General features: G+C 35.0%; 3 protein-coding genes and 1 long non-coding RNA gene across 16 annotated transcripts in view; 2 read left to right on the top strand and 2 right to left on the bottom strand.

Moving 5' to 3' along the window:
* The window catches only part of LOC108865975, a 50,188-nt gene extending 38,404 nt beyond the window's left edge, over window positions 1–11,784 (top strand). The window contains exon 5 of the mRNA XM_048586393.1: window positions 11,433–11,784. Within this exon, the coding sequence (XP_048442350.1) occupies window positions 11,433–11,438 (6 nt within the window). The 3' untranslated portion in view covers window positions 11,439–11,784. The remainder of the gene's footprint in view (window positions 1–11,432) is intronic.
* LOC103929503 (peptidyl-prolyl cis-trans isomerase CYP40-like) overlaps window positions 1–25,526 on the bottom strand; it is a 37,526-nt gene that overhangs the window by 5,191 nt on the left and 6,809 nt on the right. The window lies entirely within an intron of this gene.
* On the top strand, window positions 6,089–11,393 carry LOC125478294. 12 transcript variants are annotated; one of them, XR_007259167.1, is made up of 12 exons: window positions 6,090–6,355; window positions 6,587–6,637; window positions 7,186–7,242; window positions 7,400–7,541; window positions 7,670–7,780; window positions 7,890–7,953; window positions 8,052–8,133; window positions 8,438–8,537; window positions 8,761–9,257; window positions 9,401–9,597; window positions 10,186–10,243; window positions 11,041–11,393. It is a non-coding gene; the product is annotated as an uncharacterized LOC125478294 (long non-coding RNA). The 12 variants fall into 12 exon arrangements; XR_007259165.1 differs by having other exon boundaries at window positions 6,090–6,359; XR_007259175.1 differs by lacking the exon at window positions 7,186–7,242 and having other exon boundaries at window positions 6,089–6,359; window positions 8,420–8,537; window positions 9,214–9,257.
* On the bottom strand, window positions 12,048–15,149 carry LOC125478342 (receptor-like protein 19). The gene has a single exon (XM_048586487.1). It carries the CDS (start codon window positions 15,147–15,149, stop codon window positions 12,048–12,050), a length of 3,102 nt encoding a protein of 1,033 aa, XP_048442444.1.

Genomic DNA, 25,526 nt, shown 5'->3' with positions numbered 1-25,526 from the left:
ATCACCTACAGTCACGGACGCCTCTTGTGGGCACAGAGAAGGCCTGAGAAGCAATTGCAGACATTCAACATCTCTTCCAAGCATTTCGATGACTTTGTACATCGAAGGGCGATCACTTGGTTTCGTTTGAATACACCATAATGTGGTTATAATTAACCATCTTTCTATTCCTCCTCTGTAACTCATTTTCAGACACCAATCGTTAGATTTCACTTCATATTTATACGACTTTAGGCCTTAACGACTATACATTGCACTGCCATTGTTGAAAAGGTCTACTGGTTTTATCTATTTTACTGTAACATGTTTTGTGAGGTTGAATTCTGTAACACTATATTTTTTACGTGGAAACTATATATATATGTATCACTTATCTTGCTGTATAGCATATCATCCCCACCCAAGTTTTTCTCTTCGCATTTAGTATGGTATACCAAAACTTGCCTAACAAAGCCAATTAATTCATAAGCAAAACTAATTATTCGGCCGAACTTTACTTCGAATGCTAGTCAGATGAAACAATATGAATTGTAAACTAAATACAATAGTTTTGGATGTAGTTGGACATGCGTGGGTGCTTGGTGAATCAAGAAACTTCATGGATCTGGGATACCCCACGGTCAACACGCATACAATATAAGTTAGGAATGAAGATTGTCGTATCAGTTGGCTATACCAAAAGAGTTTTTGGCATCTGGAGGATTATTCTTACATAGAAAATTCCAAAGATGAGAAAGTTGAACTAATCAAATTTTAACAAGTTTGAAAAATCAACTATTTATATATAAGAGGATCCTGATTAATGTGTTACGTTGATTTGAAGAACGGTCTTGAAGTTATGGAGTGAGACATTCATTTAAAATTAGCAAAAGAATGTAACAATTAGAAAAATGGTTGTCTAAATGGTGGGGTACTTTTACTTTTTAAGTCTTTAAGGAACAAGAGTAACAGGTTCCAAGTTGGAATAATGCAATATTCACACAATTAGGACAAAGAAAGAAGTCTTACCTTGTAAGCGATAGAGATTCTTGCGTATGACTTACGACATCCCACACTTTTTCTGCGATAGTGGGCCTTGGTGATACAAAATTACAAGGGGGATTTGTGTGTGTAGCCGATCTAGAGGTCATACACCAGATTAGGATTTCCTCTGTTACATAACTCCATGAGTCCCATAAACTCATAATGGTTTGAACCAGTTCAATGACACTTCAACGTCTGACTAATGTTGTAAGAGGTTTGCAACAGCCAAATATCACCAGTTTGAGATAAAACACAGATGAAAGAAATTTTTCATATTTTATTTTACTTTTTTTACTGGTATGATGAAATGTATGTCAAAACAAATCAAACTATTCTATTTCTGTAAAAATACCCAAATATGAATGAAATCAATTGCAATCAAAGACTCATAACCAAAGCATTGCTTTTATACTAAAAGGTATGTATCGATTGAACTGACTTTTTGGCTACATATGATAATTTTTTTTTTATTAAAACTGATATTTTTAAAATTATGGGTCAATTTTTTGTCATATTTGATAAATACTTGCGTACATGTGCCATCAACGTCTTTCTCATATGTTGGGAGTTACCGGATATGCTGGAATCAATTAGGAAACGTTTAATTAGGAAGATATAGAGGTCCCACAATTAATTCTGAAGTATTGAGTAGCTCCATGTGCAGGAGGTGGAATTTGCCCATGTGTCCCGCCATTGCAACGGAGTGGCCTTAACATCCTGAACGACATCATAAAGGTACTCGTTCAAAATATGTATTTTGGGATGAGGACTCTGCAAATATCGTTCACGATGTTTTCCTACAAGATCTTGAGTATATTCCTTCTAAGTTCCTATTATCATTTCCACTTAATAAAAAAATAAAAACTTCTTAAATGAACCAATGAAGGCGCTCAATAGGAGAAAATTGAAGCAATAATCCCCGATCTCAAAACTAGTGAGTATTGATTTCTAAACTTACTATAATGTGGAACAATAATCATTTTAACAGTCCCTCTAAACCCTTTATTTTGAATGGAAGTTCTAACATAGTTAGCAAAAGGAATCATTGCTTCACATCACCACACGGATTGTTAGTTTAGGAACTAAAGCTTTGATTAAGCTAAAGTTCAAGAACCACTGCTTTAGTTACCTCACTAAACAAAATCATCCCAAAAATTCAAAACTGTGATAGCCCGTTCCGGATTTTCAAACCGTAGAGGTGAAATAATGATTTTGCCCCTAGCATGTTGGTTTCGTTGTGTGGTTGTTTTGGGTTTTGTTTGGCTGGTTTTGGACGACACACACTCTCCCACACCCCCTCACCCTTTTCTCTGCGCTGTCCCGAGCTCTCTCTCTCTCCCATTCCTATTCTCTTTGTACGGACGACAACCAAAACCATCCAAACCTTCACAGATCGAGGAAGCAAATTACATATTCGTGCTCGTGAGGTCCTTGGGAGTTCAACCATACCCATTTCAGGTAAGGATACCTTCGTTTTCACGTCGAACTTGGGATACCTCGATTTGGTCATTGTTCATGCACACGTTAATTCTTGTGTTTTTGGGAATTTCAAGCTTGTAGGAAGCTTGGTAAGGTCCTTAGGAGGCTCGGGGTGGTTCGTTTGAAGGTTTTGGACGTCGGGATCGTGAGTTACAAGCTTGGCCGGAGTTGGTGGTGTTTTCTTGTCGAGATTCCGTGGGTTTTAGTGCTTGAAAGTGGTATGGATTTGTTTCTCTTGTTGTAAGCTTTATTTTGGTACAAATTTTGTGAAATTTGGTTGAAAAACGAAGAAGTTACAAGGTTTTAAAGTTTTCCCGATTTTCCGGCGCCTGAGCTTCACCGGAGAAGATGACGGAATATTCCGTCAGTTTGGACGGCATATTCCTAACGGCGTTAACGGAATCCATTAGAGTTAAAGGAATATTCCTGATGGCGTTAACTGACGCCGTCAGTGTGCTAGGCACGTGCCTGCGCGTGGCCGGCGCGTGGTGCCGCGTGCGGCGTTGAAAAATTATTTTAAAAATATGGGGATGTTCCTGATTTTGAGTAGATCATGTTGGTGCATTCATACACCCCATTTGAGCTTTGTATGAAAAGTTATTTCGTGATGTTGGTTATGTGCTTTAAAATTAACGTTTTTATAGTTGTTTCGCATATAGGTGAGACCTATCCCGAGGACAAGCGCGGTCACTCGAGGCAAGGGGGTTACGACCCTTCTACATACCAGTGAGTGGGCTTTTGGTTTTCCGTATATACCTATATACTTATACTTTTCCCAGAAAGTGAAATGAAACGTTTATACGTTTATATGCCATGCTTATTGTTTGCCATTTATTTATGCATTATTAGTCGCATATGTATATATGTTTGGTGCTGCAGACGCACAGGTAAGTGTCAGGTGAGTTATGATTTATGTTTATGTTCAGTAGTGATTTGAGATGCATAGAGAGCTCATAACCTGCACCCCCGGTGTTAATGCTCCTGCCCAGAGTTGGGCACAATCCTTCACGTGATGTTCACCTCCCGCACCACACGCTCATCTTGGATCCAAGTTAGGTGCACAGTCCTGTCGTACAGACCACTTTAGGTGGTTCCGACTCGTAGGTGACCTGCGATTATTCGCCCAGCCTTCACGTGATCGTAGCACTTGAGAGCGTACTTATATTACACCCAGTCTTGTCGTACAGACCGCTTTAGGTGGTTCCGACTCGTATGCAGGTATAGTTAGTGAGATGGAGATTTGAGCTCTAGATTCAGCCGTACAGGTCACGTTAGGTGACTCCGGCTGACAGATTACGTGGCATTGATTTGACATTCCTGAGCACTTGCATTCTATTTAGAGACATTTGACATGGCATATTTCCGAGCATGATTTATATATATATATATATATGTATATTATGTTTTCTGGGAAGTATACAGATTTTACGGCGAGTGGTTAGAATCTTGTTTATAAAATGGTTTTTGAAAAGCTTTGTTTTTGCCCACTCATACTTTTTGTTTTGCGCCCCTCCAGGTTCTAGTTGGCTAGCACTTTTGGTGGCTCCCTAGAGGATTTCCCGGCATATCTGACAGATTATAACCAATGTAGGACCACCTTTGGGTGTGTTTATGTAATGTTGTTTCTTCTGGACTGCATTAGGTCTTTGTGCTCTGAACTTTATTTTTCACACTTACGCTTGCACATGTATGTTCTTACTTTGTGTAAAGCTGGTTTTTTTTATTTATTTATTCGTACTTTTATTATTATTTTATTAGCTTCCGCACTGTGCACATGGTTACGTCACTTCCACGTGACAGCCAACATGCCCTGATCTCGATCGGGGTGTGTCAAAAACTTTATGCAAAAACCACAATAAAAAATTGATTAAGAGTTTAATACCAAGACAAATAATTCATCCATAAAATTTAAGGTAAGTGATTTTCACACAATTTTTCTTCCGTTGCGCAACTATGTTTATTTCTAGCCGTAGAAATAAGTCCACCAAGGCCACAAATCCCTTCCAATAAATCCACCAAGGCCACAAATCCGAGCTTTTAAAATTTGATCAAACGGTTACAAATAGGAGCTCACTTTAAAATTTATAATAATTTTAGCCGTTGGATCAAATTACCAAAAGAATAAGCTTGTCTCACTAGATATGCGCTGAAACTTTAGTCCACAAATCATCTCCATAACGTAAAATGGCAGGTTTGTGACAATATTAACCCTAACTATACCTCACAATTTTTATTTGATTACACTAGCATCCCTTGATGTTTTCTCTGTGAGTAATGTTAGGAAGACTAAATTTGTAAACTAAATAATATGTCACCAATAGGAATGAGTACATTTATTAACGCTTAAGTAATAAATCAATCAATCATCAACTTCTATATCATTTAGTTTCCAAAATTTTGTCTACAAATTTAGTCTCCCTATCATTACCCTTTCCGTGTTCACACAAATCCCTTTAGGTTTATAATAATACCCCTTGAAGTTTCATATTGTTTCCATGAAGCCCATTCCGTGAAAATTTCATCCCAAAATGGATTATATCTTTAAAAAATTCTCCACAAATTTCTTATAGTTAATCACATAGATTTCACATAACCCCTCACATTCATTGTTTTTTCCACAAAACTCCCTAAGCTTTTGTAAATAAGAACTCCTAAAGTTTTAAGATGCTTTCATATATAAATCATTAATTATAATGTAGTGTGACATAAGTTGTTCAAGAGCAAAAAGAAAATCTTTTAAAGTGAAAAAAAAAAAAACTTTTAGCTATTGCTATTGATGCTAGAAAATGGTTAGTCATCAAAGAACTTGTGTGGACACAAGTAGTTGAAACAGGTCAGATGAACCATATCCTAAGAGATAGTTTGGTTCACCTGTAATCGAGCTACATCCACTATGGTGTATTGATATTTGTGTGTGTATTACAATAGTTTTGAGTCCTTACATACGTAGGGCAGCTTATTTCTCAAGGAAGGTCATGTTTGTGGCCTCATAGCAAAGGTGATGTGGCCTCTTCCAATCCAAAAAATTTTCGTATGTTATTGTATGTATTAGTTAAGGACCTTAGGAATCTACGGATCGGAAATCCGATATACGGATTTTCCGGATTGAAGGAAATTGTAGATTATTTACCTTTGTAGTAGACGAAGATCTGACTGTTCGATCATTATGAATTACCATATGTTGTTATAAGTATCATTTGAGAACCTTAGAAATTTACAAATTGAAAATCCAACCTCTGGATCTTCTCGAATTGAATTTGTAAGTTTGTCGAATTTATAAAAAAATAAAAAAAGACTAAATGTGACATAGAGGACTATTTTTAGTTTTTAATCTTACGTATTATTGCAAAAATTATCTTATTTAGGGATTAAAATAATGTTCTTTTATTTATCAAATTATACATATACTAAAACCCAGTTTCGTAGGCACTGTTTTTCACTGTTCTGAACAGTGAAAGGGCGGAAATGCCCTCGAGTTTCTTTTTTGGATAGCTAGGGTTTCATTTTTTATACAGTAAAAAGTCTCTTTTGCCCTTCCCGGTCACGCGTCTTTCATCTTTGTTTTTCTACTGTACCTTTCCTCTTTGTTTTTCACCTTCTTGCTGTGCGATTTTCTCCCTCTTCATCGTTCCCTCTTTTGCTGCCAAATCTTTGCTCTTTCTTCGCAGAATAGTTGTTAGAAGAGATCCTGACTTTAATTTTATTTTGGATTTGGTTTCGGGTCTTCTCCGGTGTGCAACCCTTTGTTTGATTTTATTGGGCGTTTTGTTTCCGGTCTTCTCCGGTGACGAACCCTTTGTTGGCCAGCGTTTTGTTCTCATCTTGCCATCGTCGATTTATGAAGAGCATGTTTGTAGGTTGATAAATTATGAAATCTATGAAAACTGGGCAGATTGATAAATTACATACGTGCTCTTTATTTGTAGAATTATGTACTTTATTTGATGCATGTTTGTAGAGCCAGTTTTAAACAAAAACACCTAAAAAATTCTCCCAGCAAGTAGTTAGCAATATTCCTGACTTTTCCCGTTCTGAAAACAATTAGATGCATACAAATTTATTCCTGCTTATTGTTGTTTTACAGCATAACCAGCTTTTCTGTATAGCATGGCCTCCAATCATCATTCATTTGAAGGTACACCATTCTTCCACTATCTTTTATTTATTTTGATAAAATTATCTCTCATATGTTTAACTTATTAACAATAACACGGTTTCATGTACTAACTAGCTACCAGGGTGATTGCTTTTTGTATGATTTCCATTATTTGAAGTATCTGAGTAGATTTTTGTTCGAATTAGAAAAATCAATTTAAACTCAAACTTCTTTACAAGCTTGAGAAGAGATTTTAGTCTTATAATAGTTAATAATTAAGAAACAATTAGAGTCATACATGTACTACACATATTGCTAACTATCCTAAACCAAAAGTGTTGTCGTTACTGCTTAAACATACCAATCAGTCTACATTCTGTGAATTCATATGATGACTGAGCAGTTTAACCCTCAATTATAATCTCATTTGTAAAGCTTTTGCTATCCCAACTAATACACACCTGTAATTTTGTATTTACACCATGCTAAAACATTATCTTTTTCATATGGTCAATCAAAATTTTATCTGATGTACATTCCAAAAGACAAACGTGCAAAAATTTGATCACATCGTGTAAAATTTCCAGAAAAAGGTCATTCCCAAATCATGCAAAACCAGCCTTCTTTCCTGCACAAAAAAATGGGTAAACACAATCTATCCTTATTTTATTCATGATATCAAGTAATTAAAACTAAAATATCTTTTTTATGAACACCAATCAGCTTCTTTGCCCGCTAGGTCCATTGTTCATGTCTTTATAGAGATTTAATACTCCTCAATTTGGGATTTCTGTGTTGTAGATTTTGCAACAGGGGTTGCATGGGAAGCAGGGAAGCTGTTGGTGATGGAGAGGGTGAAGGTTGCTCCACCTAAGGCCATGGAAATGAGGATAAAGGTCAAATATACCTCAGTTTATCATATTGAACTCTACTTCTGCCGAAGGTCTGCAATAATATCTACTACATACATATAATATACATAATATATATATATATATATATATATATATGATTTTATATGATTAAGCTTTGAGAATTGCAGATTTGTAAACTATGAGTAGAGTTTTCCAGGCACATTTACTTCGAGTGAATACATTGTTGTTCATTCTGGCCGTCTTTCCAAAATCAAGCCCCTTGCTCAGTTGGACAAAGTTTGCATCCTTAGTTGTGCCATACCAACAGGTTTGGTGTCGTACTCAATGCTTTAGAGCCTTGAATTATGCATCCTCAACTGATACTACATATTGAATCGTTTGCATTATTACTGAATATTTTGTTTTTTTACTTTCAGGTTTGGGTTCCCCTCTCAATGTAGCAAAACGAAAAATTATCCTCAGTTGTTTATTGGCCTCGCTGTAAGTTTGGACAAACTTTGTTGATCCCAAATTCTTTGTTCTAATAAATTGCATTTACTTTTTTTTTCCGTATTTATACTGATACATGGATGATCTAGGCTACTAAAGGTGGAAAAATTTCTGAGGTGCCAGAGTATTGGGTGGAGTCGGTGGACTTGAAGCCCAAGAGGTTTGATGAAGGTATTTATCTTTTAGTTTTTATTTTTTATGACGTTTAGGTTTGGTTTAACAGGTAGTTTAGTGGGAAAACATAGAAACATATTTTTGCTTAAACATTCTTTCCCTGGCCATAACTAAGAAATTCGGAGTAAATGAATATGTGAATTTGAGTGACAATGACAAACCAGTGCACAAGATGAAAAATGATTCACTATTCTTATTGTGTGTTGGACATGAATCAACATAGATAGTTAAGTTGTAACTTTAACTTATATTTTTATTTTCTTCTGCTTCTCATCTACCCAAGTCTACAATGTACATACAGCTAAGGAAAAGACCGAGACATCAACCAGTGCAGAAGCTCCTGATAGGACTAATTGCAGATAGCACTACAAATGAGCACTACAATTTTAAGCTTGATGTTGGTATGTGATTTCCACTCCACTCCATCTCATCTCTTTTTTTTTTTTAATGTTAGTTTAATTTTCAAACCTTTTGTACGTATCAAGTAATTCTCCATATAATTGAATAATGGCCTTTTTTTGTTTCTCTTTTTCACTCTTCCATCAATTCATTAGTTAGATAGATTGAAAAAATTTAGTTTTTTTTTATATTCAATTCTTTCTGATTCCAATTCTTAATATATAGCAAGAGAAAAATTCTGGACAAAGCAAAAAATAACATGATGACCAAGAAAAAGATGGTCATTCCCAAACAAGCAAGACCAAAAGATTGACCAGGAAAAATCATAAACACTGAGCAGATGTGTGGTGCCAAGCTTCTGATATGAACATGAATATTTTTCGTATTTGAACGATTTTAATATTGTGAACTTCTGTACATGAATATAGCTTTCATAACATCTCTATCTTTATAACAACCACTTGCAAGTTTCTCTATCTTGGTGTCCACCCTTTGCAAGTTTCTCTGTCCGATTATTCACCTTCGTTTTTCTTCCAGAAAATTGCTCGATTCATGAACGGTGGAGGGGCTACAGATTTCTGCCTTTTCAATTTGATTGAAATCTGTTTTTTGCTTGCGTAGTCTAATGTGTTCGGGTGATTTTTGCATTTTTTTAGCGTATGTGATTTCGTTTTTTAGGTGGTTCTCAATTGGATTCCACAGTAAAACCCAGAAACTTAGAGGTATGAAAATTTCAATTTTTTTGGATTCTTAATTTATTTTCAGTGTTAATTTCTGATTTATTTTCAGTATTAATTCCTGAATAAATTATTATTTTTGATAAACCCACTTAGAATCTGATCTGGGTTTTGCTTCGATTCCATAGTAAAAACCTTGAAACTTAAAAGGCATGAGGCACCTCCACGCCTCCCAATCTGCCGACGTTAGAGCGCTCACCACATGTTCGTCATTAATCCTCAAACAGTCGAACCCACTTCTCTCTCCGTCTCCGTCTCCGTATGTGTATGCGCTGTTGCACCATCTGTATGTCGTTAGAAACTACTTGAGCAGCCGCAATCTCAGGTAATTTACTCTTTTGTGTGTATTGGGTTGGTGAGTTATTGATAAAATCTGAAATGACTTGAAGATTTGATTTGGGTTTTGCATGTTTGTAGTTTTTAAAATTATGGTTGGTTTTTGGGACTGGAATTTGGATTATACATGATTTAAAAAAAAATTCATATATATATGATTTGAGTTTAATTCAGGAAAATTATTATCTATTTTGTATATTTCCAAACTCGGTTATTGGTTGAATATACTCATTGGTTGAAGCTGAAAGTAAAAGACTGCTCCAAGGCAAGGGAGAAGTGTCGCTTCTTCAGTATTGGGAAGCTTTCTTGAAATAATGGTGTCAATGACCCTGAGTTGGTCTGTTTTGGTTTTGGTTATTTTTTTTCAATTGGTTTGGGATTTTTTTATGTTTGGAGTTTTTTGTTGTAATATTGTTTTCAATTCATCTGGAATTCAGTTTATGTTATGGGTTGCCATGTTTCTGCATTTAATTTGGTGTTTGGATGTTTATGTTATAGTTGTCATCGATTTTCTTAAAGAATTAATCCCAGTGATGATGCCATTTTTGATATATGTTTAAATGTTAACACTTTACAGATTTTCAGTTTCTAAACAATGACATGATGCGACTGTTCAAAGTGCTTTTATCATTAAGGTGAGTGATTTTTGGTTTTAGCTTTTAGCCTTTTGTGATTAAGAAAGTTTAGTCATTTGTTTACCGACTTATTAATTGGTGAGAAGATGAAACATTTTGCTGCTGGTTGCTAACAAAGTAATACAATCTCACAAAAGAGTTTTCGTTTTTTTTTCTTTGTTTGCTTGAATTATGTATTGTTTTTTTATAAAAAAATTCGTATATAGTTTTGGAAATTTTTATTTGGTTAGAGAAAGGGGAAGAATATAGGAAGAGGAGAATTACATGCTTTAATAAAAATGCTGCATTCTTATTTGTGTAATTGGATACAGGGTTGAAAAAGGAGTTGAGTGCTGTTGTTTGTGTCTTCATAGTTTCGTCAAGATTTGAAAAACAGTGAAAAGATATTAAACTTATGGATGGAAGTAAAGCAAACAAAATTTTAACAAAAAATGCGACTGGGATGAGAGAGTTTTGTAAGAGTTCATTATGGTAAAATATTGTTGTGCATGACAGTATTAAATAATCAGTTTGATAAATTAAAATGGTGTGATTAAATAAGATTATCTGTTGGGTGTACCTATATATGCTTAATAAATTGTTAATAAGTTTTCAATTTCATGTTATTATTTGCTCCGATGATTTTGTTTCGCTTTTGTATGTTTAAAATTGTCATGCTCTATGTATTTGAGAAATTTTTTTTTTTAATTTAAATTTTATTTCTGTGAATGGTCCAGTAAATTTCTGGTTCCCTAATCATTTGACTTAATTTTATTTCCACTTCTAAAAGTTTTTCCTGTAATTTTCTGTCATAAAAGGATTGTTTTGTTGCAAAAAGCAAGGCCAATTTGTTTAGGGCTTGAAGATTTCTACATTCACCAGGTTTATCTTCGACTCCAGGTACTTTGTTCCATTAACAACTTAAAGTCAGTTGCAACCACAGAGTTTGGTTATGATTGGGTAAAATAAGCTGATTATCTGCCTATTTCATGAGGATATCAATGGGGACTATCTACCCAATCTTTTGTGTGTAAATAGTATGTAAATACACATCAAATATTATCTTTTGTATGTAAATTTGTAAAAGATGTGAATATTAGAACGATGGCAATAGAACTGCCAATTCATATTGTTGTAAATAGATTTCTGTATGTATATAAATAGTATTGCATATTGTGTGTATTTAGAATTTTCTGCATGTTTTATATAGTTTTAAAATCCGCAGCATCGCGCGGGCACTATTGCTACTCATTTCCTAGGCTTGAAGAATTTCAAAGTTGAGCAAAAGTACGAGTTGCTCCTTTAGACAAAAATTTAGGATTTGAGCCAGTGTATGCGTATGACTCTGTATGAACTTGCTCCTGGAAATTCTTCCGGTTTTTTACCCAGTTAAATAGGGGTTTTCGGGCACAAACTTGTGTGTGAATTTTGTTTTTATGGACCCTTATTTATTGTTGTGTGAACGAACTTCATGTATGATTGTTTGAACCTTGGATTGCATCTACTACATATTAGATAACTCAGATATTTCATATGTGAGTTGCTGTGTTTTTGCTTGACTAGCATCTTTGGCAGTTAAAACTGTTTCTAATATCTATCTGTTGTTAAATTTGGGTTTACTTTCGATAGAATTATGAATTCTTGTTCTATTATTCCATACATAGCAAACGATTCTGCCCGGTACCAGTTTCACATCATCTTACAGTACCTTTTATGGAACTAATACACCATATTACAAAAGGAAGACATAACATTAAAAAGGAGTACAAAGAAATAATATAAAACAAGCAAAAAACAACACCAAATGCATAACCTTATAGCGCACTTATGAATTTCCTATCATCAGCTTGATGGTTTTAACAATCTCAACAAACCATTCACGCTTCTTTGTGATCACCACATCAGAAAGAACAACTCCCACCACCAACCCACTTCCGAGACCAGCCAAAACAAATTTCCAATCAAATTCAAACGAGCCTGAATCATTTTCTTCGGTTTTTGAAGGCGACAGGCGAGGAGCCTTAGGATCTCCGCATTTCTTTGGCAAAGGATCTCCACACAATCCAGGGTTTCCTTCATATGAACTGCTACCCATTGAAATAAGTTGGGTTCCATGCGGTATTGGACCTGTCAAGCTGTTGTTAGAGACAATGAATGCTTCAAGGAATGTAAGCTGCGCGAGGCTTTGAGGGATTTGTCCTGAAAGCTTGTTTTGTGAAAGGTCCAGTGATTCAAGCGACGTTAAATTCCCGAAAGATGATGGGATGGGACCAGTTAGGAGGTTACCAGATATATTGAATGACATCAGCCCCTTTAGGTTCCCAATAAATTCAGGAATCCTCCCTTCAAATTTGTTGCTTGAGATGTCAATCGCTACAAGGGCTGATTGAATCTTCGGATAATATCTCTCCACACCTTTGCTAGTTATCGTGATTGAGTAATATTCCTCAAATAATTTACTAACACTTTGACCGATAAATGAATCTACCTTCATATATGTTGACTGGTTTCGAGGGACACCCCTCATGACATTCCCGGAAAAGATCTTTTGAGATGGAAATTTGCCTCTGAAACTATTAAAAGATAGATCCAGAATTCGTAACTCAGGGAAATATTCAACATTGTCCTGATGAGGTTCCTCCATCAGACCGTAGAACGCGTTCTGGTGCATTTTCAAAACTTTTAACTCCGGAAGAGCTCCCAACCAAAAGGGAAAAACATCGCTGAATTTATTGTATGACAGATCAATAAACTCAAGTGTCGTGCAGTTCCCCAACGACCTTGGTAGTTTCCCTCGCAATTGGTTATGACTAACATCAATCACCCTCAGACTGCTTGTGCTGGTGTATATTTCAGGAAGAAAGCCGCTGAAAGAGTTGTTTCCAAGATATAAACCTAGCAGACCATCGCTGAAGTTTCCGAGACAGGGAGGAAGCATTCCACTCATATTGTTGTTGGAGAGGTCAAGGAACTGAAGAGAAGTCAGATTGCAGATCAACGGTGAAATTGCTCCATTTAGATTGTTATTCTTGAGCACTAAAACTAGAAGGTTAACCCAAGGAAAGGCATCTGAAGGCTGGACAATGCTTGAAAGGAAGTTGTCAGAAATGTCCATCTCCGCCAAAGTCTCTGTGCTTGTGTTCAACATCCATTTTGGTACTTCATGCAAATTGTTGGAGGAAAGGTCCAAGATCAACAATGTTTCTTGATACTGCAGGAAACTTGGGAACTCTCTTATGTTGCACGAACTCAATCCCAGAAATTCTAACTTTGGAAGTAGGCTTGCATTCGTACTTTCTGTTTCTGTGAAAATTTTCAAATTGTTACGAGATAATTGTAAATCGGTGAGCCCTTGTAACTTATGAAACATCATGCGGAACTCCACTGTACCAGTCAGATTATTATCAGATGCATCAAATACCTCGAGATTGATGAGATTGGATAAGGAATTAGGTAATGGACCAGTTAACTGATTCGAAGACAGATAAAGGTATGTGAGGTGGGTGAGATTTTCTAGAGAAGGAATTGGACCGGTTAACTGATTGGAAGACAGAGAAAGTCCTGTGAGGTGGATGAGGTTTCCTAGAGAAGGAATTGGACCGGTTAACTGATTCGAATACAGAGAAAGTCCTGTGAGGTGGGTGAGGTTTCCTAGAGAAGGAATTGGACCGGTTAACTGATTCGAATTCAGAGAAAGTCCTGTGAGGTGGGTGAGATTTCCTAGAGAAGGAATTGAACCGGTTAACTGATTCGAAGACAAATCAAGTGCTGTGAGGTGGATGAGGTTTCCTAGAGAAGGAATTGAACCGGTTAACTGATTCGAAAACAGATAAAGGTATGTGAGGTGGGTGAGATTTCCTAGAGAAGGAATTGAACCGGTTAACTGATTCGAAAACAGATAAAGTTCTGTGAGGTGGGTGAGGTTTGCTAGAGAAGGAATTGGACCGGTTAACTGATTAAAAAACAAAGAAAGTTCTGTGAGGTGGGTGAGATTTCCTAGTGAAGCCGGGATGTAACCGCTAAAATGATTCTGGACAAGTGACAGGACTTCGAGCTTGTTGAGACTACCGAGAGCGGAGGGAATGGAGCCACTAAAAGCATTCGCTTCAAGACGGAGCTCCTTCAGTTGGGTGAGGTTTGCCAATGAACTAGGGACTGGACCGCTAAAGTTATTTCCTGAAAGGTCTAAATGTATGAGCTGCCTAAGATTACCAAGTGAAGATGGAACCAAACCCGAGAACTTGCAGTGTGCCAATTCCAGCGTGTTTAATAAATCAAGCTTTTCGATTGAAGAAGGCAAATTTCCGAATAAGCTAGTGAAGCTAAGATACAGTGAAGTGAGAGGACTGCTTGTATTAAATTCAGGAAAATGACCAGTTAGACCATCGTTGGAAGACAAATCAAGGGACGACAAGTTGGCCAGCTGTGAAATTTGGGAAGGGATTTGGCCAGAAAAGGAAGAACTAGAGAGATTAAGATGCATGAGCCCAGGGAAATTCCCAATGCTAGTAGGAATTCGAGAGGAATTGAAGTTGTTGTCAGCAAGGTTCAGCACTTGAAGATGAACAAGCCGGAAAAGGCTGCTGTTGGAGTTGATAGAGCCCAGGAGACAGCTGCTACTAAGATCAAGGCCAATAACATGACCCGTCCTCTCATCACACACAATGCCATCCCATGCACAGCAGCTGACGTTTCGTCCCTCAGCTAGTTTCCATTGCAAAATCTTTGGATAAGCATCATCAGAATACGAGGCAGATCTGTTAATGATGAAGCTTTCCTTGAATTGCAGCAAGGCAGACCTCTCCTCGTCATGACAAGATTGCTGCAATGAGGAAACTGATGAGCTAACAACCACGAGATGAAGCAACACAACTTTTGAAAGTGTATAACACATATTGGAAACAAACAAGCACCGGCGGAATCCCATTGTGTTTTGTTCTGCACTCTTCGATATTAGCGTGAGAGTGAGGTTGTGAGAGAGGTTTTTTTATAGACCGGTCGTAGGGGTTCCGCAAGTTAGTGTGTAAAACTTTTCTAATATCCCATCCAAGTTTCCCATCAAAATGGCCCCATACAGCATGTCAGCAAAAAGTAAATACAAAATAAATCAGCAACCCTTTTTCCTTTTAATCAAATAAATAACTCAATTTCTAGTAGACTTAAATTTGATGGCTAGTTCGAGGCAAATAATAGAACCACTTGCCCAAGCGTTTGCGGCACGGTCAACACTTTTTTTTATTTTTTTTTAATAACCGGTCATTATCATGTGAAAGGGTTACGTGTTGTAGTGATGCATCCTCATGCGAAAGTGGAACGTACTTAAACTTCTCCTACACAAAAAGCAAATAGCCTAATTGACCATAAATGTAAACATAAATATTTAAATTTTCACCGGATGAACTAACTTAAAGATTTAAATTTTTATAAACGAAGAAATATACAATATTTTTCAGCCTAAGAAAGCTTTCACAGGGCATGCTAGAAATTTTCCATTATTAAACAAATACATGTTAAAATTGTAATTTGATTATGCTCTCCTTGTTCATGTGATTCTGCAAGGTGCGAGTGAAAACCATCCTCTCGGTGAATTAGTACAGGCTTGTCGTGAGTTGTTAGAGAGAGATTGAAATTGTGAACTCTGTCATGTTTATCATGAATTGAATTTTGTCGTTGATGAACAGACTAATTAACTTGAGTTTGTCGTATTTTCTTGGTCCAGTTTATTCGAACAAGCTCCTACCTCTTGTCGACATATCTTAGTGTCGGACACTGCTGGAATATCTAGACTTTGTGATGGTTTGCTTTAGTTTTCTCTTATGAGTGTTTAACCTTGTTTGCTTTAGTTATATCTTTAATAACATTAGTCACCTAAACAATGTTATAACATTAGTCACCCGAGTGTTGTAGAAACAGACGAATATGTTTCAAATTATTGGTGCTAAAATCAGACAGTCCATATATCATCCCAATATTTGTCCCGAATGTTTCTTTCGCTCAATGCCAAGAGATGTGATGATTACATGCCTATCATTCAATAAGAAGCTATTACAACTCCGCCTGCGAGAAATCTAAACATTGAGTTAGAAGCTATTGCTGAATTAGACTAACAATGATAGTTTCTTATAAAAAGAAATAATCCTGTTATGAAAAGTGTACAATTAAAATTTTAAAGTGTTAATAATAGTTTTTTATTAAAAAAAAAAAAAAAAAAAGAATTTTCTTCAAAGTAGGACTTGCCTAACTTTCCATGAGCTTTCGCTTCAACGTGTTTATTAGTTGAACCATTCAAGAAGAACAGGTGAAGTGGACTCTACCATTGACCCGCAAGAGGTGCTACCATGACTATCCCATCCAAGTTTCCCATCAAAATGACCCCTTACAGTATGCATGTCATCAAAAAAGACTAGGATTCTCTTCTCATCCTTTTTCGTCTTATCCTCTCACATTTTTTTATTTTATCTTTTTTTTTATTATAAAAAATTAATATAAGATGTTCACGTGACCGTTCAAATAGGAGGAGAGGTAAAGAAAGAAAAAAGAGAAGAGAACCCTACTCCAACAAAATATAAATACAAAATAAACCCCCTCTTCCTTTTATTCAAATAAATAACTCAATTTCTAGTAGACTCGAATTTGATGGCTAGTTCAAGGCAAATAATAGAACCACTTGCCTAAGCGTATGCGGCACGGTCAGCACATTTTTTTTATTTTATATTTTTTTAATTTTTTTTAATAACTTGTCATTATCACGCGGCATTCAAGTTGGTGCCTAAAACTTTTCTAATATCCCATCCAAGTTTCCCATCAAAATGGCCCCATACAGCATGTCAGCAAAAAGTAAATACAAAATAAATCAGCAACCCCTTTTTCCTTTTATTCAAATAAATAACTCAATTTCTAGTAGACTCGAATTTGATGGCTAGTTCGAGGCAAATAATAGAACCACTTGCCCAAGAGTTTGCGGCACGGTCAGCACATTTTTTTATTTTTTTATTTTTTTAGTAATCGGTCATTATCATATGAAAATGGTTACGTGCTATAGTAATGCATCCTCATGCGAAAGTGGCACGTACTATCCTTGTTAAACTTCTCCTACACAAGAAGCAAATAACCTAATTGACCATAAATGTAAACATAAATATTTAAATTTTCACTGGATGAACTAACTTAAAGATTTAAATTTTTATAAACGAAGAAATATACAATATTTTTCAGCCTAAGAAAGTTTTCACAGGGCATGCTAGAAATTTTCCATTATTAAACAAATACATGTTAAAATTGTAATTTGATTATGCTCTCCTTGTTCATGTGATTCTGCAAGGTTCAAGTGAAAACCATCCTCTTGGTGAATTAGTACAGGCTTGTCGTGAGTTGTTAGAGAGAGATTGAAATTGTGAACTCTGTCATGTTTATCATGAATTGAATTTTGTGGTTGATGAACAGACTAATTAACTTGAGTTTATCGTTTTTTCTTGGTCTAGTTTATTCGAACAAGCTCCTTCCTCTTGTCAACATATCTTAGTGTCGGACGTTGCTGGAATATCTAGACTTTGTGATGGTTTGCTTTAGTTTTCTCTTATGGGTGTTTAACCTGGTTTGCTTTAGTTATATCTTTAATAACATTAGTCACCTAAACAATGTTATAACATTAGTCACCCGAGTGTTGTAGAAACAGACGAATATGTTTCAAATTATTGGTGCTAAAATCAGACAGTCCATGTCACATCCCGGCCCGGGACGGATCATTTCATGGGCCCGCTCCACCACCGTAGCACGATATTGTCCGCTTTGGGCCCTGACCACGCCTTTACGGTTCTGTTTCTGGTAACTCACACGAGAACTTCCCGATTGGTCACCAATCCTAGGTGTGCTCTCGCGCGCTACTCGCTTAACTTCGGAGTTCCGATGGAACTCGAAGCCAGTGAGCTCTCAAAAGGCTTTGCGCTAGGTAGGGATCAGAATATACATATAAGGATCACTCATCTGGGCGATATGAGATGTCACAGTCCATATATCATCCCAATATTTGTCCCGAATGTTTCTTTCGCTCAATGCCAAGAGAAGTGATGATTACATGCCTATCATTCAGTTAGAAGCTATTACAACTCCGCCTGCGAGAAATCTAAACATTGAGTTAGAAGCTATTGCTGAATTAGAGTAACAATGATAGTTTCTTATAAAAAGAAATAATCTTGTTATGAAAAGTGTATAATTAAAATTTTAAAGTGCTAATAATAGTTTTTTATTAAAAAAAAAAAGAAAAAAAGAATTTTCTTGAAAGTAGGACTTCCCTAACTTTCCATGAGCTTTCGCTTCAACGTGTTTATTAGTTGAACCATTCAAGAAGTCCAAGTGAAGTGGACTCTACCATTGACCCGCAAGAGGTGCTACCATCACTATCCCATCCAAGTTTCCCATCAAAATGACCCCTTACAGTATGCATGTCAATAAAAAAGACTAGGATTCTCTTCCCATCCATTTTCATCTCATCCTCTCACATTTTTTTATTTTGTCTTTTTCTTGTTATAAAAAATTAATATAAGATGTTAACGTGACCGTTCAAATAGGAGAAGAGACAAAGAGAGAGAGAGAGAAAAAAAAAAAAGAGAATCTTACTCCAACAAAAAATAATACAAAATAAACCCCCTCTTCCTTTTATTCAAATAAATAACTCAATTTCTAGTAGACTCGAATTTGATGGCTAGTTCAAGGCAAATAATAGAACCACTTGCCTAAGCGTATGCGGCACGGTCAGCACATTTTTATTTTTTTTATTTTTTTAATAACCTGTCATTATCACGCGACATTCATATTTAATAATACATTATCATATGAAGAATGCTTTACACATAATAATGCAGTATTGGACAAGAAATGTCACGTGATGGTGAACAAGGACGAAGCCTTTACCGAGTGTGCTAGCTTAAAGATTTAAATTTTTATAAATGAAGAAACATACAATATTTTTTTCACATTATCAGCTAATCTAAGAAAATTTTCACATGGTGAGCCAAAAATTTTCATTATTAAACAAATACATGTAAAATTGGAATCTAATGAGAACAAATACATGCTAAAATTTAAACAAGGCCAAACTTGATGCAAATATGTACACGAAGCGATGAGAAAAAGGGTGTAAGAAATAGAGATGGTTAATGAATTGTAATATATAATCTTATATATAATTAAACTAAATAATTACACTTAGTGGCCAAGTATATATTGTGCGCTACATTTGAAAATTAATGAAAATTACATGCAATTTTTTTTTATTTTTATTAAAAGCTACCTAGGCTTTAAGCCATGGTACTCTTTACGTGGCTTTGCAAATGGCAGTGAACTCGTTCCATATAAGTTGTTCTCCTATATTGAACCTGGCCATAAGCAAATTTATCGTTTCATTGAGTTATATCTTTTTGTGTCTATGGCATTATTGGACTCCATGAGCAAATTTGTTGTTTCATCTAGTTATATCTTTTATAACGTTTGTCACTCGAGTGTTGTAGCAACAGACGAATATGTTTCAAATTATTGGTGCTAAAATCAGACAGTCCATATATCATCCCAATATTTGTCCCGAATGTTTTTTTTGCTCAATGCCAAAAGAAGTGATGATTACATGCCTATCATTCAGTTAGAAGCTATTACAACTCCGCCTGCAAGAAATCTAAACATTAGTTAGAAGCTATTGTTGAATTAGAGTAACAATAATATTTTCTTATAAAAAGAAATAATCCTGTTATGAAAAGTGTATAATTAAAATTTTAAAATGCTAATAATAATTTTTATTATTTAAAAAAGAAAAGAAGGAAACCAAAGAATTTTCTTCAAAGTAGGACTTCCCTTACTTTCCATGAGCTTTCGCTTCAACGTGTTTTATTAGTTGAACGATTCAAGAAGTCCAAGTGAAGTGGACTCTACCATTGACCCGAAAGAGGTGCTACCATCACTATCCCATCCAAGTTTCCCATCAAAATGACCTCTTGCAGTATGCATGTCAACAAACAAAAAGATTAGGACTCTCTCCCCTCTTCTTTCCATCCCCTTTCATCCCCTCCTCTTATATTCTTTTATTTTGTCTTTTTCTTGCTATAAAAAATTAATATAAGATGTTGACGTGGCTTAACCGTGACCATTCACATAGAAGAAGAGTGAGAGGAAGAGAAAAAAAGATGAAAGAAAATCCTACTTCAACAAAAAATAAATACAAAATAAATCAGTTTTATTCAAATAAATAACTCAATTTCTAGTAGACTCGAATTTGATGGCTAGTTTAAAGCAAATAATATAACCACTTGCCTAAGCGTATGCGGCACGGTCAGCACAATTCTTTTTTATAAATTTTTTTATATTTTTTTAATAACCAGTCATTATTACGTGGCATTCATATTTAATAATACATTACACATAACAATGCAGCATTGGACAAGAAATGTCACGTGATGGTGAACAAGGACCGACCCTTTACCGAGTGTGCTAGCTTAAAGATTTAAATTTTTATAAATAAAGAAACATAAAATATTTTTTTCACATTATCAGCTAACCTAAGAAAATTTTCACATGGTGAGCCAAAATTTTTCATTATTAAACAAAAACATGTAAAATTGGAATCTAATTTTGTTCTCATTGGCCATATAGTTCTTCAAGGTGCGAGTGAGAACCATCCTCTTGGTGAATTGGAGGCATGCCGTGAGCTGTTAAACAAAGATTGGAATTGTGAACTTGGTCATATTTATGATGAGATGCATTTTGTGGTTGAGGAATTAGCTAACTTGAATTCTCTTGGTTCAGTTTATTTCGCTCAAGCTCCTGCCTCTTGTTATCTCTTGATGTCAGATGTTGCTAAAATCTCTATACCTTGTGATGTTTTGCTTTAGTTTCTCTTTGTTAGGTATTAGCCCCATTTGTTTACCAAGAAAAATACGTATTAAAATTTAAACGACACCAAACTTGAAACAAATATGTCCGAGAAGTGATTAGAAAAAGAGTGTAAGAAAAAGAGATGGCTTATGAATTGTAAGATGAGAATTGTTATTAGCACTCAAAAATCTCATTCTACACTCCCCACATATGTATTTTCTTTCTAATTATAGAAAGTTTAGAGTTCAAAATAAGATTTTTAAAGTGCTAATAAGAATTACATTGTAAGATATAATCTTATATAATTAAACTAAGATAATTAGACTTAGTGGCTAAGTATATAGTACACTACATAAAAAAAATTAATGAAAAATATATGTAAAATTTTCTTTTTTCACCAAAAGTTAATTTGTACATTGCATTAATTTGAATATTGGTACAAATGATAGGAAAGGGTCCTTGTAATCCACTAAATTAAGGAATTCATATCGTTGAAAATTGATTTAACGGCTGAAGTTATTATAACTTTTAAAGTAAACCCTTATTTGTAGTCGTTTGATCAAATTTCAACAGTACGAGTCTTCTGATTTGGTGGATTAGAAAGAAGGGATTCAAAAATGATTCCTTTCCCACAAGGTAAGATCTTATACAAAACCTATGTGCTATTCTAAGTAAATAGAACCTATAATAAAGCTAATTACATTTACATCCCACAATCACTTTATCCCAACAATTGACAATTTCAGAAGCTACAATCACTCTCAATCAAATCATGTGATTTCTTTTCCTTCAACATTTAGCCGGTGGTAGCTTTTAACGTGGCTACACACAGTACAAATGGTTGATACGTAATTCTGCCAAACTGGAAGCACCAAAGCTGGTTAAAACCTGAAATTATGGAGTGAAGGGCCTCCATAGATTGCTGACACTTGGAGCATGGGGTGGCGCGCCTCCATACATGGCTAACACTTGGAACATGGAGTGAAGGTCCTCCATAGCTGGCTGTCCAGGAACTTAGGGTGTGAATAACCTCTATAGTTAGCTGACACCTAAAACATGGTGTGAAAGGTCTCCATAGTTGGCCGCCAGAATATACGAAGTGGGATTCTCTCTCTTCTCATTCATATTCTCTTCTTTCTCCTTTTCTCACACGCTTACTTTTTATCTTATTATTTTTATTAAAAATTTATAAAATATTAACGTGATTTAACGGTAATGTTTATGTACGGTGGACAGCCTTAAATATTATTATCATTCATCATGACAGCCGTAAAAGAAAAAATAGGACAAAGGAACCAAGGAAGAGCCACCAATACTGACAACTCAGGGTGGAAAGTAGCTAGAAAAATGGGTTTCGCATAGACTTTTCACACAAACCGTATGCATGTTATTAATATGGACATGAAAGCCACACAAAAAGAACTTGTGAAAATGAGACTCTATTAGTCAGTCAACACCAACTCATGACACTCATGAGCCAAGTCGCACAATTGAAAACAAAGTGACCGTGTTACATAAGGTAATTATTGTACAATTATTCAATTTTTTTGCAATTTTTTTTATTTTTCGGTGGAAATAATTCAATATCAGTTCACATTCAATTACATCTTCACCATCTAGAATAATGATTTGTCCAAGAACACCATCATTGATGGGTGGTGGGGTTCCATATTGACTATCGTGAGGTCTTTCTTGTAGTCAATATATTCATAAGTTTTTTCTCAATTTATTCTTTCATGAATTGTTGAGAATGAAAAAATGTTCATTAAAATTCAAAATCTAATAAATCAAATAATTCATAATGCATTCATAAATTAATGAGTTTTTGACTCCTGAATATCCAACCAATTAAATAATTATTTATAACATATTTTATTTTTCTATAACAAATAAGACAATAATTGTTAGTGTTTTTCTAGAATTTTTTTAATTTTTATATTTTTTTAATTTTTTTTAATAACCTGTCATTATCACACGTCATTCATATTTAATAATACATTATCATATGAAGAATGCTTTACACATAATAATGCAGTATTGGACAAGAAATGTCACGTGATGGTGAACAAGGACGAAGCCTTTACCGAGTGTGCTAGCTTAAAGATTTTAATTTTTATAAATGAAGAAACATACAATATTTTTTTCACATTATCAGCTAACCTAAGAAAATTTCCACATGGTGAGCCAAAATTTTCATTATTAAACAAATACATGTAAAATTGGAATCTAATTTTGTTCTCATTGGCCATATAGTTCTTCAAGGTGTGAGTGAGAACTATCCTCTTGGTGAATTGGAGGCTTGCCGTGAGCTGTTAAACAAAGATTGGAATTGTGAACTTGGTCATATTTACGATGAGATGCATTTTGTGGTTGAGGAATTAGCTAACTTGAATTCTCTTGGTCTAGTTTATTTCGCTCAAACTCCTGCCTCTTGTCATCTCTTGGTGTCAGATGTTGCTAAAATCTTTATACCTTGTGATGTTTTGCTTTAGTTTCTCTTTGTTAGGTGTTAGCTCCATTTGTTTACCAAGAAAAATACATATTAAAATTTAAACGACGCCAAACTTGAAACAAATATGTCCGAGAAGTGATTAGAAAAAGAGTGTAAGAAAAAGAGATGGCTTATGAATTGTAAGATGAGAATTGTTATTAGCACTCAAAAATCTCATTCTACACTCCTCACATATGTATTTTCTTTCTAATTATAGAAAGTTTAGAGTTCAAAATAAAAATTTTAAAGTGCTAATAAGAATTACATTGTAAGATATAATCTTATATAATTAAACTAAGATAATTAGACTTAGTGGCTAAGTATATAGTACACAACATTAAAAAATTAATAAAAATTATATGTAAAATTTTCTTTTTCCACCAAAAGTTAATTTGTATATTGCATTAATTTGAATATTGGTACAAATGGTAGGAAAGGGATCCTCTCTAGATCCCTTCCTTGTAATCCACTAAATTAAGGAATTCATGTCGTTGAAAATTGATTTAACGGCTGAAGTTATTATAATTTTTAAAGTAGACCCTTATTTGTAGTCGTTTGATCAAATTTCAACAGTACAAGTCTTTTGATTTGGTGGATTAGAAAGAAGGGATTCGAAAATGATTCCTTTCCCACAAGGTAAGATCTTATACAAAACCTATGTGCTATTCTAAGTAAATAGAACCTATAATAAAGCTAATTACATTTACATCCCACAATCACTTTATCCCAAAAATTGATAATTTCAAAAGCTACAATCACTCTCAATCAGATCGTGTGATTTCTTTTCTTTCAACATTTAGCCCGTGGTAGCTTTTAACGTGGCTACAGACACTACAAATGGTTGATACATAATTCTGCCAGACTGGAAGCACCAAAGCTGGTTAAAACTTGAAATTACGGAGTGAAGGGCCTTCATAGATTGCTGACATTTAGAGCATGGGGTGGTGTGCCTCCATACATGGCTGACACTTGGAACATGGAGTGAAGGTCCTCCATAGCTGGCTGTCCTGGAACTTAGGGTGTGAATGACCTCCATAGTCAGCTGACACCTAAAACATGGTGTGAAAGGTCTACATAGTTGGCCGCCAGAACGTATAGAGTGGGATTCTTTCTTCTCATTCATATTCTATTCTTTCTCCTTTTCTCACACGCTTACTTTTTTATCTTATTATTTTTATTAAAAAATTATAAAATATTAACGTGATTTAACGGTAATGTTCATGTACGAGGGAAGAAAATAAGAGAGAAATTAGAAAAGAAATAATCCCACCCCCTAGGTGGACAACCTTAAATATTATTATCATTTATCATGACAGCTGTAAAAGAAAAAATAGGACAAAAGAACCTGGGAAAGAGCCACCAGTACTGTACAATCAGGGTGGAAAGTAGCTAGAAAAATGGGTTTCGCAGAGACTTTTCGCACAGACCATATGCATGTGATTAATATGGACATGAAAGCCACACAAAAAGAACTTGTGAAAATGAGACTCTACAAGTCAGTCAACACCAACTCATGACACTCATGAGCCAAGTCGCACAATTGCAAACAAAGTGATCGTGTTACATAAGGTAAATATTGTACAATTATTCGATTTTTTTGCTATTTTATTTTATTTTTCGGTGTAAATAATCTAATATCAGTTCACATTCAATTACATTTTCACCATCTAGAGTAATAATTTGTCCAAGAACACCATCATTGATGGGTGGTGGGGTCCCATATTGACTATCATGGAGTCCCATTTTTTAATTCCTTTTTTAATAGAGCACGTCATGAAACTGTAAAGTGTCTCGCTTTCCTACATTTCTCTTGGTTTCTCAAGGAAACAGAACTTCACACGCATTTTTTAATTAGCCTATCACACATCCTTCTTTATTTCTAAACAATGAGTTGAATAAATCAATAAAAACAATGAACATGATTAAAGATAGGTGTATAAGAGGAAAAAAAAA

The sequence above is a fragment of a genome, unplaced genomic scaffold, assembly GCF_019419815.1.
Source record: "Pyrus x bretschneideri cultivar Hongxiangsu unplaced genomic scaffold, Pyrus_bretschneideri_v1 Contig24, whole genome shotgun sequence".
Taxonomy (NCBI): domain Eukaryota; kingdom Viridiplantae; phylum Streptophyta; class Magnoliopsida; order Rosales; family Rosaceae; genus Pyrus; species Pyrus x bretschneideri.
This window is presented reverse-complemented; position numbering and strand designations above follow the sequence as displayed.

Excerpts from the sequence above, each read along its gene's own strand:
- LOC125478342 (XM_048586487.1), bottom strand. The coding sequence starts at position 15,149 with ATGGGATTCCGCCGGTGCTTGTTTGTTTCCAATATGTGTTATACACTT.